General features: G+C 38.1%; 1 protein-coding gene across 1 annotated transcript in view; it reads left to right on the forward strand.

Annotated features, from left to right (window-relative positions):
• Positions 1-15659, forward strand: part of Epha6 (EPH receptor A6) — a 951985-nt gene that overhangs the window by 173994 nt on the left and 762332 nt on the right. Inside the window, 2 exon segments of the mRNA XM_028879452.2 lie at positions 4052-4313; positions 4316-4714. Of these exon segments, the coding sequence (XP_028735285.1) occupies positions 4052-4313; positions 4316-4714 (661 nt within the window).

A 15659-nucleotide genomic window follows, 5' to 3' on the forward strand; every position in this document is an offset into this window, starting at 1 on the left:
GCGACCTTTACCCTACACGTTCTACAGCTCTGGAGAAATCTGCCAGTGACCAAAGGCTCTACTTTCTTTCCTCTGTGTCCTTAGAGCAGCTTTACCATTCCAACCACTTTTGCCATCTCATAACTTCTGGACCTTTTGTCTTCCAGTCTTGGTGGCGCTCTGACTCTTCAGCCGCTTCTTCTCTAGCAGCCACATGTTTGTTTCTTTTAGAGGTTGGCCTGGCCTCCTGACTGCTCAGTCCCACTACCTCTGCCACCATCTCATTCCTCACTGTCTCTGATGGCTTATTTCTTTCTGCTCAGCTCCATGATACTAGATGAAGGCAAGGAAAGACCACCTGGGATAAGCCTTTTATTGTATCTAATGTAACACCATCACAGCAGGAAGTACAGGAGATTGTCTCCTGGCCTGTTCACTCAGGTTGCCTAACGCCTTGTTTGTATAGGCAGAGAAAGGTATTGAACCAATCATAGCATACCTCTCAGGCAAGTGGAAATTTACGTTTGAACAAATCACAGCCTTGGCTATTTCATACCAGTCCCTCTCCTAGGCCATCAGGGAAGTGCATCCAGACTAAGAAAAAAAATGTTGAAGGGAGATTCAGAGTTAGTTAAGGTTTTTGATTGTGTGATGAATAATGCTATGCCAATTTGATGCAAACTTAAGTCATCTGAGAGGAGGGAACCCCACTTAAAAATGCTTTCATAATATGGGGTTGTAGGCAAGCCTGTAGGGCATTTTCTTAATTATTGATTGATGGGGAGTGTGGGAGCCCGTTTTCAGGTTCCTCATGTCTTTACCCAGCAGGTCCACATAGAGAGGATGATTAGGACTATGGGCCTGAGTGCAGGTGTCTGAGATGGTCTGCACTTGGCTGTGCTGGGGCTGGGCCAGGTTTTTTGCTCCACCCCTTGGAGTCTCTATATATACCCTGGGGCAGAGACAGGGCACATTGGAATAAGTTCCAGGCTCTTTCAAGGATACCTTTTATTTTCTATCTGTTTATCTCCACAATCTAAATCCTTCTATCTAATATTTCCTGCTGCTTGCACTCAAGAAAACTCTGAGGAACTGTGGGGAGGGCCCAGCCCATTGTGGGTGGTTTCATCCTTAGGCTTGTGGAGTTGGGTTCTATATGAAAGCAGGCTAAATAATCCAGTAAATGCTGGACAGTAAACAGCACGCCTCCATGGCCTCTACATCAGCTCCTACCTTAAGGTTCCTGCTCTGCTTGAGGTGCTGCCCTCACTGCGTTTGATGATGAACTGTTATATAGAATTGTGAGTGAAATTAACTCTTTCCTCAAGTTGCTTTTGGTCATGGTTTCTCATCAAGGCAAGAATAACCTCAACTAAGATAGATATTGGTACTAGGATTTGGGGATATTGTTGCAGAAGTGACCATGTTGTTTTTGTTCGATGTTTGGAATTGTGGGCTAGAAAAGCCATTGAGTGTTCAAATATTGGTGAGCTGTTTTGTGGGAGGTTGAAAGATAAAAATGTAAAGAGAAATGGAGAGGATGGAGGCATGGCTTGGGAAGTTCCAGGAGAAAGGTTGAGAATCACTCAAAAATTCTATCAGGGCCTTTACATATTTGAAGTTAAACTATAGTTCTGGTTAGCTGGATCTAAAAAGTCAGCTGTGATTAACAAGAGACCAGAACCACTGAGGGAAAACCTTTGCTTTGCAGCTGGAGCTAAGAAATTAGCAATGATAAGAAAAGACCAATATCATTGAGGTGAAATCTTCTGAGAAGTGTTTCCTCAGGCTCAACACACAGAAGCTGTGCTATATAAGTGGCCAAGGTTGTACTTGTTGTTGGCAGCTGAACTTGGTAGTGGAATAGTCACCCAGATGGTACTGGTTTTGAATGTATGAAGGGGTCATGGAGAGCAGATGAGGCTTGAGACTGTGTGGCAAGGCTGGAGTCCCTGAAGAGAGCACTAGAAAGGCTACTGGTGAAGGTGCAGCCAAGGTGCAACAGTGTGGCCCTGAATTGTGGTAATGCCAATACCATAAGTTGACCACCAAGAACAGCAACAATGGTGGAGTGGAACCAAGCTCTGTGTGCTGCATAGGGAGGATCCAGAGAAGTGACAGAAGCCCTTTCAAGAAGCCTAGAAAATCATGAGTGGATCCCAGATGTTGGATCTTGAGTTAACAAGTTGGATCTTAATTCACACAGTTTTGTTTTGTTCAGATTGTGACTATGCCCTGGTTCTTCCCTCTTGAAGTAAGAAAGCATTTAATTTTATAGGACCTTACAGTTGAGAGCTTACAGTTGAGAGAGTTTGGATTTTAAAAGATACTTGAATTTAAAAGAGATTAAATTTTTAAAGTTTTTTTTTAAATTTGTAAGAATAGATCTTTTAAGTTTCAGAATATTTTATATTATGATATCAATATTAATGTGTAGTCTTGGAGATGAACAAGAAACAGAAGGTTGTTGCTTAGCAGTGATGTGCTTGTGTGTCAAGCTGACAAAGGGTCAAATATGTTGAATATTTTTATATCGAATTGACACAAGCTAAAATTATCTGAGAGAACGAAACCTCAATTAACAAATTGCTTCCATAGGATCCAGCTGTCCATAAGCCTATAGGGCATTTTCTTGGTGATTGATGGGAAAGGGCCCAGCGCATTGTGTGTGGTTTTATGAGTAGGCTTATGGTTTTAGGTTCTGTAAGAAAGCAGACTGAGCAAACCAGTAAGCAGCATTCCTCCATTGCACCTATATCAGCTCCTGCATTCAAGTTACTATCCTGCTTGAGTCCCTGCCCTCAGTGATGAACTCTTATATGGACCTGAGTGAATAAATCTTTTCCTAAGTAGCTTTTGGTCATGGTGTTTCACCACAGCAATAGTAACCCTAACAGATAGCACTAAGTCCAGTACAGACTGACTAGTCCTCTTGAAGCCAAAGAAATGAGCTGTGGGTTTTGGGGTTTTTTTTTCCCCCGCATCCCTCAGGGCATCTATGGATTATTCAAAATGTTCATGCTGGCATGATAGCCTATTTGGCTGTTGACTGATGGTCTTTTTGCTAATAACTGTTAATTATAGAGTCAAACCATCCCATCCTCCATTTGCTCAGCCTGCTTTCTTATAGAAACTAGCACCACCAACCTAGTGTGGTACCACCCAATATGGAATGGACCCTCCCATATCAATCACTAACTAAGAAAGTGCTCTGCAGTCTTAAATGGAGACATTTTCCATATTATGTTTCCCTCCTCCCCAATAACTATAGGTTGTGGAAAGCTGACAGAAAACAAGCCAGCACAGAGGATATCCACATCTATATCAGAATGACCATAGAGGCATTTAATTTCATACTGTTTAATATACATTGCTTTGTGACAAATTATATATAAGGGTAGATTGGGAAAATCCACTGAACACTTTTCATGGTTCTTGTGATTTTGATCCAATAATGTATGCTACTTTAAATCCTTTTAGTAAGTCAACAAATATTTTTATTTATCTTTTTATTCTGTTTATGTGTCTGTTTCTCTGTGAGCATGAGATGTGTCTGTTCTCTCTGAGCACTAGAGTTCAGATCCTCACAGAAGCCAGAGAAGGGATGTCAGGTCACCGAAATATAATGACGGGTGGTTGTGAGGTGCCTGATGTGGGTGATGGGAACAAATCCTGGATCCTCTCCGAGAGCAGTGTGTGTTCGTGCTTGCTGGGCCCTCACTCCAGCTCTCTCTCCAGAACTATTGTAACTACTTCGACATATATTTAAAACGCATATGCCTTCTAACAACCCTACAAAACAGGAAATGTTACCAACTCTATTCTACAGTTGAGGAAACTGGCAGTCTTAAAGCTGCTTTGGTCATGTGATTATCGGAGAAAGCTTCCAGAAGAGTAGGTTCCATACTGTCGATCAAAGGGTCATGGTTAAAACTCTGCTTTGTTTCTTTGGACAGTTTCACTGCATAATTTTAACTCAGTTTCTTTTGTTAGAACATTCTTGAACGTGAACATTTCTGTTAATGGCAGTGGTTTTATAATCATGTCACTGTTTTTCTTTTCCTTTGTGCAGTGGGATGCCATTACTGAAATGGATGAGCACAACAGGCCCATACATACGTACCAGGTATGCAACGTCATGGAACCAAACCAGAACAACTGGCTGCGGACTAATTGGATCTCTCGTGATGCTGCACAGAAAATTTATGTGGAAATGAAGTTCACACTGAGGGATTGTAACAGCATCCCGTGGGTCTTGGGAACTTGTAAAGAAACATTTAATCTGTATTATATAGAATCGATGAATCCCATGGGACAAAATTCAAGCCAAGCCAATATGTAAAGATCGACACAATTGCCGCTGATGAGAGTTTTACTCAGATGGATTTGGGTGATCGAATCCTTAAACTCAACACTGAAATTCGTGAGGTGGGACCTATAGAAAGGAAAGGATTTTATTTGGCTTTTCAAGACATTGGAGCTTGCATAGCCCTGGTCTCAGTCCGTGTTTTCTACAAAAAATGTCCCTTCACTGTACGGAACTTGGCTATGTTTCCTGATACCATCCCAAGGGTTGATTCTTCCTCTTTGGTTGAAGTGCGGGGTTCATGTGTGAAGAGTGCTGAAGAGCGAGATACTCCTAAACTCTACTGTGGAGCTGACGGAGATTGGCTTGTTCCTCTTGGAAGGTGTATCTGCAGTACAGGATATGAAGAAATTGAGGGTTCTTGCCATGGTAAGATGCAAAAATACAAATAATTTATCCTGTATCTTAAATTGTGTTTTAAAAGTTTTTCAATGTGCTTCCTGATCATTTCTTATTGAAGAAATGTGGGGGCTGCTCTCACCTTTTGAAGAGGTCTTAAGTAGAAGAGAGAGGAATGAGGAAATATCAGAAAGAAAGACCCAGAAAATGAGAAGAAAGACAGAAACACATTATAGCTTCAGGAAGGCCTGGGTCGATATCTAACAGTCGTGTCCTTTATTGAAAAGGACTTTTTGTAATGTGCCAAGGGGAGAGGCAAAAGACATCCCTCTTGCAAGACCCAAACACACTGTCCAGCCAAGGGTAGACCCTTCCAAGCACCTGGTAAATATGCCCATGGCCAAATCATCTCCTTATGCAGCCCTGCTGGGTAAAGGTTCTCTGACCCTGAATAAGTTTTCACTGGGAAGCCTCTGTGGACTCCCACAAAGAAATTGACTTCTCTTAAGTATAAGAAAACATCTGATATATTGTTTTTTTTCTTTCATATAGAAATGATATAGCCTATTCTCCTTTCATTTAAATCCTATGAATTCTGGGATTTACATCATTTTTATGTAGAAAACCAATGCCAAACTCAGTGCACTACTGACCTTTGCTAGTACTAAGTAAGATTTTCACCTACATTAGATTTTTAATTTTAGTAAGGATTTTTCAAAATAATTGTGAAGAAATAATAGCATTGTAAAATGCATTTAAATTTAAAATTATAGCTTTCATATTCTTACTATGAGAGTGAAATAACTATAATTTAGAGATTATTTTTCTCTCACATGAGTCATCTTATGGAGACTTATTAATTAAATAAATATATACATTTAAAAATTTTACTTAACCTTCATAAAGAACATTTATTTAACTACATATAAATTGAAAATTTATATAATTCAATATATAAATACAGTGATCTCTTTGTACACAGTGGTATACTACAGATGTTCTGTTCTCAGTGGTAAGTTATTCATAGGAATTTTTTTCTCTAGCACCATATTATATTTAATTCACTTATACACTGGTGTTAAATTCACATTTGTTTAAAAAAATGAAATATAGAACGTAAAGAAAATTTTTTCTTATATATGCATATGTAAGCACATATATGTGTATAAATAGTAATAAAAGTGAGTGTTCACAGATTTAATCAGTAGGACACATGGGTTCTTGGTTACCACAAATTTCACTAAACCATTAAGTGATGGCCATATTTGCTGGTGGAAAACATTAATAGAGGCATGAGAAGTTTTCTATCTTTTGCATAAAGCATGAAACAGCCTTTATGATTTAATCACTAAGATATTTCATTCAAATTAATACAAAGTGTTAACCTAATGTTTTTGTTCACCTATATCAAGATTTTATAATGGAGTAAGTATAAATTATGAGTGATTCTAGAAGGGAGGGATTATGAATTTATTTTGCCTTAGAGTATGCCATACAAAATCATTAATTAACTATTTGAGAATTTGGGGAAAGCAAAAGAGTTCAGGATAAATATTATAAACCTAGCATCCATATGTATTTTTTATTTAAGATGCTTTCTATGTGAAAATTCACTTTTACATATGGCATAAACCTTCACTCATTGCTGGGCAGAGATAGTTTTAAATAAATGATAAATAGCATTAGTTTATTGGGTGGTGTCATATCTGTGTTTAGTGTTGTTAGCTTTACAATCCTTCAACTGGTCATGGAAGCAAAAGGGACTGTGTACTGTACAGACACTCTTCATTTCTAATAATGTATAGCAGAACGAGAAGAGTTAATCTTAGATTTTATAACCCTAGATCACTAACTAAAAATCCATTGACATAAAATAGTAGTCAAATCAATATAACGTACTCATGAAACTTCTAAATATATATGCTTCTCACTATAAGTAATAAACTTATTTTCAAATAAGTGGGAAACACAGTAGATGTGAAGAAATTTAAAAATTTATGCTTTCCATTTTAAGCTATTCATTTGCTTGAATACTTTCAAGTTATTCTTCTCTTTCCTGCAATAATACATATTATTGATTCCATTCTCTGCCAGAACTTTATATCATAGCCAAAACTCTGAATTTTTCATAATAAATGTCAAAGTATTCAAATGTATATGAATAAACTTACTCATGAACTTAATATACTTATATGAATAAAATGCACACTTCAAACTATAATTTGACTACACATCTAGGGAGGGGAAAAGAAAAGCATTATCGACATTTGACTTTGTTGGTTTAGTCTATTCTGAGAAAATAATCATTAGAAAACATTGATACTTGTTATTTTTGAATATGTATTCTTTTAGTCACTCTAGTTGATGACAAAGAGCTATGTATGCTATATATTTCTTCGAGACAAAGCAACACAAAACATTTGGCTGTCCACATCATTGACTTAGTATATCTCTGTAGTAGATAAGCCTAAGACAGAAGAAGCAGAGCTTCTTAATGTGAACTTCTGGTTGCTTGACCAGAGTTGGAATATGTAAGATCATCTCTTCCTTCCCAGAGTTATTCTCTAGGTGGCCTCTTAAGATTTCAGAAATTATTGGATGAGATTTCCAGCACAACAGTTAGGGTGTTTGGCCATCCTATAACCAGAGTAGGTCAGTTCGGGCTTTCTCTCCACTATTGCCAGTAGTCTATTGTGGAGGTATCTTTGTGGATTTCTGGGGACCTCTCTAGCACTTTGCTTCTTCCTATTCCCACATGGTCTTCGTTTATAATGATCTCTTATTCCTTGTTCTTCCTCTCTGTTTTTGATTCACCTGGGATCTCCTGCTCCCCTAAGCTCTCTTTTCCTCGAACCTTACCCTTCATTACCCCCACACATGTCCAGATTGTTCATGTAGATCTTATCCATTTCTCTGTCATTGGGCAATCCCTGTGTCTTTCTTGGGGTCCTGTTTTCTAGGTAGCTTCCCTGGAGTTGTGAGTAGCAGTCTAGTCATCTTTGTTTTACATCTAGTATCCTCCTATGAGTGAATACATAACGTTTGTCTTTCTGAGTCTGGGTTACCTCACTCAGGATGATTTTTTTTTCTAGATCCACCATTTGCCTGCAAGCCTCATGATGTCATTGTTTTTCTCTGCTGAGTAGTATTCCATTGTGTATATGCACCACATTTTATTTATCCATTCTTCAGTTAAAGGGCATCTAGGCTGTTTCCAGGTTCTAGCTATTACAAACAATGCTGATATGAACATAGCTGAGCAAGTGCCCTTGTGGTATGATTGAGCATTTTTTGGGTATATGCCCAAGAGTGGTATAGCTGGGTCTTGGGGAAGATTGATTCCCAGTTTTCTAAGAAAGCACCAAATTGATTTCCAAAGTGGCAGGTGTAGCTCCGGGAGTTCAGTTGGCGAGAAAGAGGAGGATTGTATGAACGAGAATTGTTGAGACCAAGATTGAAAAAAGCACAGGGACAAATAGCCAAACGAATGGAAACACATGAACTATGAACCAATAGCTGAGGAGCCCCCAACTCGATCAGGCCCTGTGGAAAAGTGAGACAGTTGATTAGCTTGAACTGTTTGGGAGACCCCAGGCAGTGGAACCTGGACCTGTCCTTAGTGCATGAGCTAGCTGTTTGGAACCTGGAGCTTATGCAGGGACACTTTGCTCAGCCTGGGAGGAGGGGACTGGACCTGCCTGAACTGAATCTACCAGGTTGAACTGAATCCCCAGAGGAGTCCTTGCCCTGGAGGAGATGGGAATGAGGTGTGGGCTGGAGGGAAGGTGGGGTGGGGGAGGGATGGGGGAGGACAAGGGAATCTATGGCTGATATGTAAAATTAAATTAAATTATAAAAAAAAAATAAAAATGGGGGAAAAAATTTCAGAAGTTACCTTAAGCTTTCCTACAACATAGTAGGACCAGAAAGGAACGGCAAACAAAACAAGGAAGAAAATAAAAGGTTTAGGGTTTTTTCATGTGTTATGGGTTTAAAAGTGTGGAGGAGGGGACCTGTGAGGGAGTAAATGGCTGATACTGTGTTGACAGAGGGCTACTGCTGTGATTCTGAATCTCATTCCATTCTGTTTCCCTCTGATTAATATCCTTCCTTCCACAAACCCGTGCTCCCATTTTATGGCATCATGCTGAAGCCCAACACAGCTTCATCTAAGCCTATTTCAGATGAGAGCAAAAGTGCTCTCTTTGAAGCTCCCCCAATTTGAAAGATATGTGTTTTCAATTTTTGTTTTTAACCAACAAAACACAGGAATTAGAATACTGAAAAGTTTTTAAAATTCTAAAAGATGGAATCAAAAAGAATGGAATTCTGTCGTAATGATGAACTCATCTATATGTCAGCATGCCATAAATTAGAGGCTGAGTTTATTCTCTTCGTAAAGCCCAGGCCTGTGTCTGGCTCTCAGCAGCTATTGGCTTCAGCCACTGTTCTCAAAGTGCTTCACATTGAGTCATTCTCCTATAGAACTAGTGAGTTTATTTTGAACAGCCCTTTCAAACTTTCCTCATTTGATCAATACTAAGAAATGTTTTTTCTCGCCACCAAATTATCAAAGACCATCCTCATCAATTGTTCTTCAGTTTGTATCATGGATTGACCTTTTCTTAGGCCCAACAGCAGTTTCCTTGGCACTTTCCAAAACTCCGCTCCCTGTCTTTGCTATCCTATTCTGGGACCATAATCTATTGAATCCCCAAGTGCCCTGGTTATTGTTTATTGTCAACTCGACCCAACCTAGATTAACTTTGGATGAGGGCCCTCAATTGAAGGATTGCCTCAGCACTCAACCCAAGTCAACTGTTATAGGATATTGTAATTATTTTTAATTGTTATTGGGGGTCCACCACATTGTGGGTAGCACCATCCCTAGGCAAGCGGTCATGAACTGTGGCATCCTTTCTCATGTATATACCATGTATATATATGCCTTACAGATCAAGAGGTCCTTTTGAGGCACACAAAATACTAGCATGGTGAGATCCTTTGATACTAATATAGTGGTTTATAGTCAGCAACCTCTTTCACAAATAGCTTGGTCGATGTCTGATAATACTCTTAAGATGAAGACAATAGATGCTGAGCAAGCCTGTAATCAGTGTTCCTCCATAGGTTCTGCTTGAGTTTCCACCATGATGTCTCTCAGTGATGCATTGTGATGTGGGAAAATAAGCCAAATAATTGCTTCCCTCCTTTAAGTTGGCTTTTATAAGAATGTTTTGTCAAAGCAATAGAAGAACAAACCAGGACACAAAGCAAATGTCATTGCAGTTTTTGACTTGACGTCAGGGGAGTCCCTTATATTCTCTAAATGTTTTTGTAGGTCTGTTGAAAGTGACTATTCACGACAGCATTCAAAGAACCTCACAATTTGGCCTTCTTTTGCTTTTTAACCTTGACAAATTTTACCTGCTCTTCTGGTTCACTGGCTTTGAACAATGTGTGTGTTCCACATGTCTCTTAATGTTTTCCATGTTTTAATCTAAGGGCTTGGCTCCTTTATTGGTTACTTTTTCTATACTTGAATTACTTTAATCATTCCTGATCAAACATAATTGTTTATGTTTTGGTTTTCACAAAATTAATTCCCTTCCTTTCTTTTGTGCTATAGTTTGTAATAATTATGAATATATCTGTTTCATCAAGGCTGTCAGATGAAAGAACGGTATTAAAAAAATCACCTGTGCAATAAAATACAAGAAATGGATTTCTGAGCGTGATCACAAGGCAGTGAGAAAGTAATGCAGGAAGAGTAAAGCCCATCCATATTGTTAAATGTTTCTCATTATCTATCAATGCTTTAGATCTGTAAGTATCTGGAAAATACTGGCATCCTTCATTTTACTAATGATAATATGAAAGCATTGGAAACATACTTTTTCTTGGGAACATACTTTTATTGGGAACGTTTTGCCTGGGATTGCAGAAGAGCTGCCAACACTATATAAAGAACTGAAGTCCAGCTCTTTCTCTGTTTGGCCTTTGAGAGACAGTTGACTATTTTTAAGCTTTGCTTGAATAAACTTGAGAATTGGGGTCTAGCAAACAGCAAACACAAAATAAGGTAACTTAGAGTAATCATTCCATATGTGTCTGTCACAAAAGGATGCAAGGTTTCATTTGCACATTTTTGGTCCTTGTTGATAAATTTAAGAATTTGATGAGATTTTGGAATTTGAGAGACTAAACAACAGTCCATGCAAAGCTGAACTCCTAGTAACTGCCAGGAAGACGGAAGCAGAAGGCAAAATAAAAATTATTATTTTTGTGTTAAAAGTCAAGGAAACAGGCAGGCATGATAACAGAAGCCTATAAGCAGTTTCATTGGCTGTGGGTACTGTAAGGGAGCATAGTTCCAGAGACTATTAGGGCAAGGAGGTTTTGTAGTCTGTCCAAAGGTTTTGTGGTAGTCCATCCAAAGGTAGGAAATAGAAAGTGAAAGAAAGGAAAAGCTTTGCTTTTTGAGTGCTAATGCAGTGCCTTAGTTAGGGTCCCTGTTGTTGGGATGAAACACCATGACCAAAAGCAACTTGGGGCGGAAAGGGTTTATTTCATTCAATTCCATGTGACAGTTCATCATCAAAAGCAGTCAGGGCAGGAACTCATACAGGGCAGAAACTTGGAGGGAGGAGCTGATGCAGAGGCCATGGAGGGGTGCTGCTTACTGGCTTGCTCCCCATGGCTTGCTCAGCCTGCTTTCTTATAGAACCCAGGACCATCAGTCGATGACTGGCACCACCCATAGTGGGTTGGGCCCTCCCCCATCAATCATTAATTAAAAAACTGTCTTCCAGCCAGATCTTATGGAGGCATTTTCTCAGTTGAGCCTTCCTCCTAGCTGATGACTCTAGCTTATGTTAATTGACATAAAACTAGCTAGTACACGCAGAAAGCAGAAGAGCTTAGTGGTGATGGAGCAAGCGACTGAGTTTTTTGAGTCTTCTGAGACTCTGGGTTTGTAAGTTTCTATGTCATCAAGAAAACAGTTATTCATTCTTTCTTTCTTTTTTTGCTGTTTTCAAGTATATCATAATACTTTTTGTCTTCTGGCTTTAGACCCTTTCTTTGGTTGGAAAATACATTATTCTCTGTTATCTCTGGGGTCTCAGTCCTTGTTTTGACAAAGGAAGCCCCTATTGTCTTCATCTTAAGAGTATTATCATACACTGACCAAGCTATTTGTGAAAGAGGTTGATGACTGTCAACCACAATACTAATATCAAAAGGATCTCCCTATGCTAGTATTTGTGTGCCTCAAAGGGACCCCTTGATATGTGAGGCACCTGATATATACATCAGAAAGGATGTCACAGGCTTTGGATAATCCAACTTATACTAGAGAAACTTGACATATGTATTTGTAGGTCCTAAATGGTGCCTGGGAAGGAGTTGACTTTAAATGGCTCTTTTTGTTCCTTAACATCCATCATAGCATCACCTGTCAAATCCAAACCTTCAAAATCCACTGACTGATATATATTTACTTGAACCTGAATAGTTTAATATGAGATTGTATTCTAAAAGATCGATTATTGAGTTGTGAATTTCCCATTCCTTTTCCATAATATTGTTAACATAGACCTATGTCCAAATTCTAAGAACAAAAATGAGAAATACATTCTGATTCCTGCTGTATAAATCAAATAAATAGAAATATTAAGTGTAAATTCTAAATTTTAAAACCAAATATAAATACTTTAAATTACTCTACTCATAACAAATCAGCTTTTTCCTCTAAATACCAACTTATTTTCCATAACCATTAAGCATTTTCCTAAATGAAACTGTCAGGCTAGCATACCGTTGCTGACATAATTTTAATTGTTTTAATTTATTCTACTCGATGACATTATTTTTAAGGGTCTGAATAAAATATTGTTGGCTTTTAACATGCTAATTTACATCAAATTGCTTTTTATTTCATCTATCTAAGACATTATAACTTTGTAAGAAATAACTGAAACCAATTAGCATGCAAATTTGAATGCAAGTTTTGTTCTTTTGTATGTTCTGCAGTGACATGAATCCCCAATAAGCTCCTCATGAACATTAATTTAGGATAAACCTTATTAACATAGTGATGTTAGTGTCGGATTGTACACCTGCTGCAAGAAGTGACGCCTGGAGGTATCACATGATATAATTCAACCAATTTCATTTGACAGTGGAAATTAAATTTCTGAAATGAGACTAAACTTGTTATATTTTGTACCTTTTTCCAGTTAACATGCACAGTATTAGATATCTGTATGCATTGCCTAAGAAATTGTGTTTTAGCCTGGGAGATGGTGGCACTCGCCTTTAATCCCAGCACTCAGGAGGCAGAGGCATGTGGATCTCTGTGAGTTCAAGGCCAGCCTGGGTTACATACAGAGTGAGTTCCAGGAAAGGCGCAAAGCTACACAGAGAAACCCTGTCTCAAAACAAAGAAACAAACAAAAAGAGTGTGTTTTAGGTAATCTACTTCCCTACTCATCTCTTCATCTTCCTATACTCCCCTATCCTCCCTACACTGTCCTGCACTCCTTACACTGTCCTGCACCCCCTTACACAGTCCTGTACCTCCTTACACTGTCCTGCACCCTGCTTTAGTCCTGCACCCCGCTTCACTGTCCTGTACCTCCTTACACTGTCCTGCACCCCCTTACACTGTCCTGCACCCCTTTGTAGCCTCTACTCAGCCTTCTTTCCATTTCTATATGACATATGTTCTTTTGCCCTCCCTTTCTTTCATAGTACCCCTTTTTAACCCTCTTGCTCTCTGCTCTACTATTTCAGGCTCCACTCAACTTTATACTCACTAAGGCACATACAGGTACACATTACAAGCAAAGGTTCACATATGAGAATGAATTGTGCTTTTTGTCTTTCTGAGTTTGAGCCACCCCTCTTAATATCACACTTCCACAGACTACCTGATTCCTGAGATTTTCATAAATTTTCTTAGAGCTGAATAAAATCTCATTGTGTGTATGCAACTGAAATGTGTGTTGTTAATGTGCAGTATTCCTTTCCCCCTAGAAAGATGCTCTTATTAATGTTTCCTCTGAGGCTTCTTTGACATTCAGGAGGGAAGAAGGGTGGCCATTCTCAAACCATTGCATAATTGTTCACAGAGGTGAATGGGATAAGCGAGGCCCTTAGTGACAAAGCTATTGATCTAGACTCCTGAAGAGAGATGTTATTAAGGCCCCGTGGCACAGCCTCTTCTGCAGTTCAGAAACATTTATGCTTTGAGCTTATGATCTTCTGTCCAATCATGTTATCATAGATGGCTGTGAAAGCAGAGAGCATAAAGAAATTCTAGGCACAAGGATTTTCTGGCATTAAACAAGGGAGTTTGAGGATATGATGAAAAGCTAGAAGGTGAAGTTGGTATCTGACAGAAAAAGGGCAGGCTTATTGGCCCAGACAGTATTTTCTACTTTGAAAGGTTCTCACACACTAAATATAAACTCTGGCAATATAACATTTTGATTCCAAACAAAGCCATTTTTCCTTGAAGACATCCAAGGCTTTCATCTGGCTTGAGAAGAATATGAAATCAAGAAGCATGAGTCTAAAAATAGAATGAATTATTTCTGAGCAAGACAGAATAAAATTGAGTAATTATAGTTAGTTCATTGCCACAGTCTTTAAAATAAGTTAAATGATAAGTTGGCTTAAATTTAAAACATATAGGAAGTTGTTTAAATCGTGTTTAACATCAATTTTAATTTGGATTTTAGAACACTGGCTTCAAAGTTACATATTATATTTCTACAGAATAAATGTTTAATGTTTTAATACATGTGTTTTCAGAAGAGTATAAGTTTATTCCATGTCTCTGCTCTCTTTAAAAGAGCAAATTCAAATTACCTCTTCCATTTGGAATATTGTCTGAAGTTTAATCTAATACTTATGCTAACAATGCTAAAAGTTTATTGGGTCAAAAGTTAGACATAGCAGATAGCCAAGTAATCTTTTTGCTTTTCTATGATTTTCTCCTTTCTTCTGGGAGTAAATATTCTTTTCATCAGGTATTTCCTATAGCACTTCTTTTGGAAAAGTACAGGAGCTGTTACATTCCCTATTTAATGAGAATTTAAATTTTTCTTTAAGGAGTTAGAAAAAAGAATTGGCTCAGTGATTAAGAGCACTTGCTGCTTTTCCAGAGGTCCTATATTCAGTTCTCAGTCCACAAATGGTGGTTCACAACTGTCTGTAACTATAGTTTTCAAGAATTTGATGCCCTCTTGTGGATTCTTATGGGACTGGATAGCACTGGTGTACATACACACATACAGGCAAACAATACATATAAAAATATTTTATTTTTATTATAAAAGATGCAGTTCAGTTACTAGCATGTATGAAGTCTTGAATTCAATTTACAGCACACACAACTTAATGACCATATATACACACAATTTTTTATGATGGCTTCCCTTTGCAAGGTTTATTTTGGCACAGAATATTATGTGTCCATTATTTTTTAAGTACTTTGAAGATAGAATTTCCTTGTCTCTGAATATCTTGTTGCCCATGGCTGATTAAGGACCCTCTTATTGTCATTATGCTCAGTGAATTATCTATTATTATAAACCATAATTTTGGTTTTAAGTTTCATGGCAATGTGACAAAATATATATTTTCTTTCTTCTGCTCATCAGAGAGTAGGAAAGTGAGAGAGGAGTTCCTATAGTTCCAGAAATGTTCTTAGATGTTCATGAGAGACAGTCTGTCTATTGGATTTATCTTTTAAACACCATTTTGAATATTTCAGATTCACCACTGACCTCAAGTCATGATTTTCTGCATTTGAATATACTTAAGAATTTATCTCACCTATTGAGATATTGTTAACTATTTCTTTCATTTTTGAGATTATTACAAAACCGTGTCATTTCCACTTTTCCTTACTCCAAACCCTCCGTACATGTCTCTTCGCACTCATTCAAATTCATGGCCTCTTTCT

The sequence above is a fragment of the Peromyscus leucopus genome, chromosome 12, assembly GCF_004664715.2.
Source record: "Peromyscus leucopus breed LL Stock chromosome 12, UCI_PerLeu_2.1, whole genome shotgun sequence".
Classification (NCBI taxonomy): Eukaryota; Metazoa; Chordata; class Mammalia; order Rodentia; family Cricetidae; genus Peromyscus; species Peromyscus leucopus.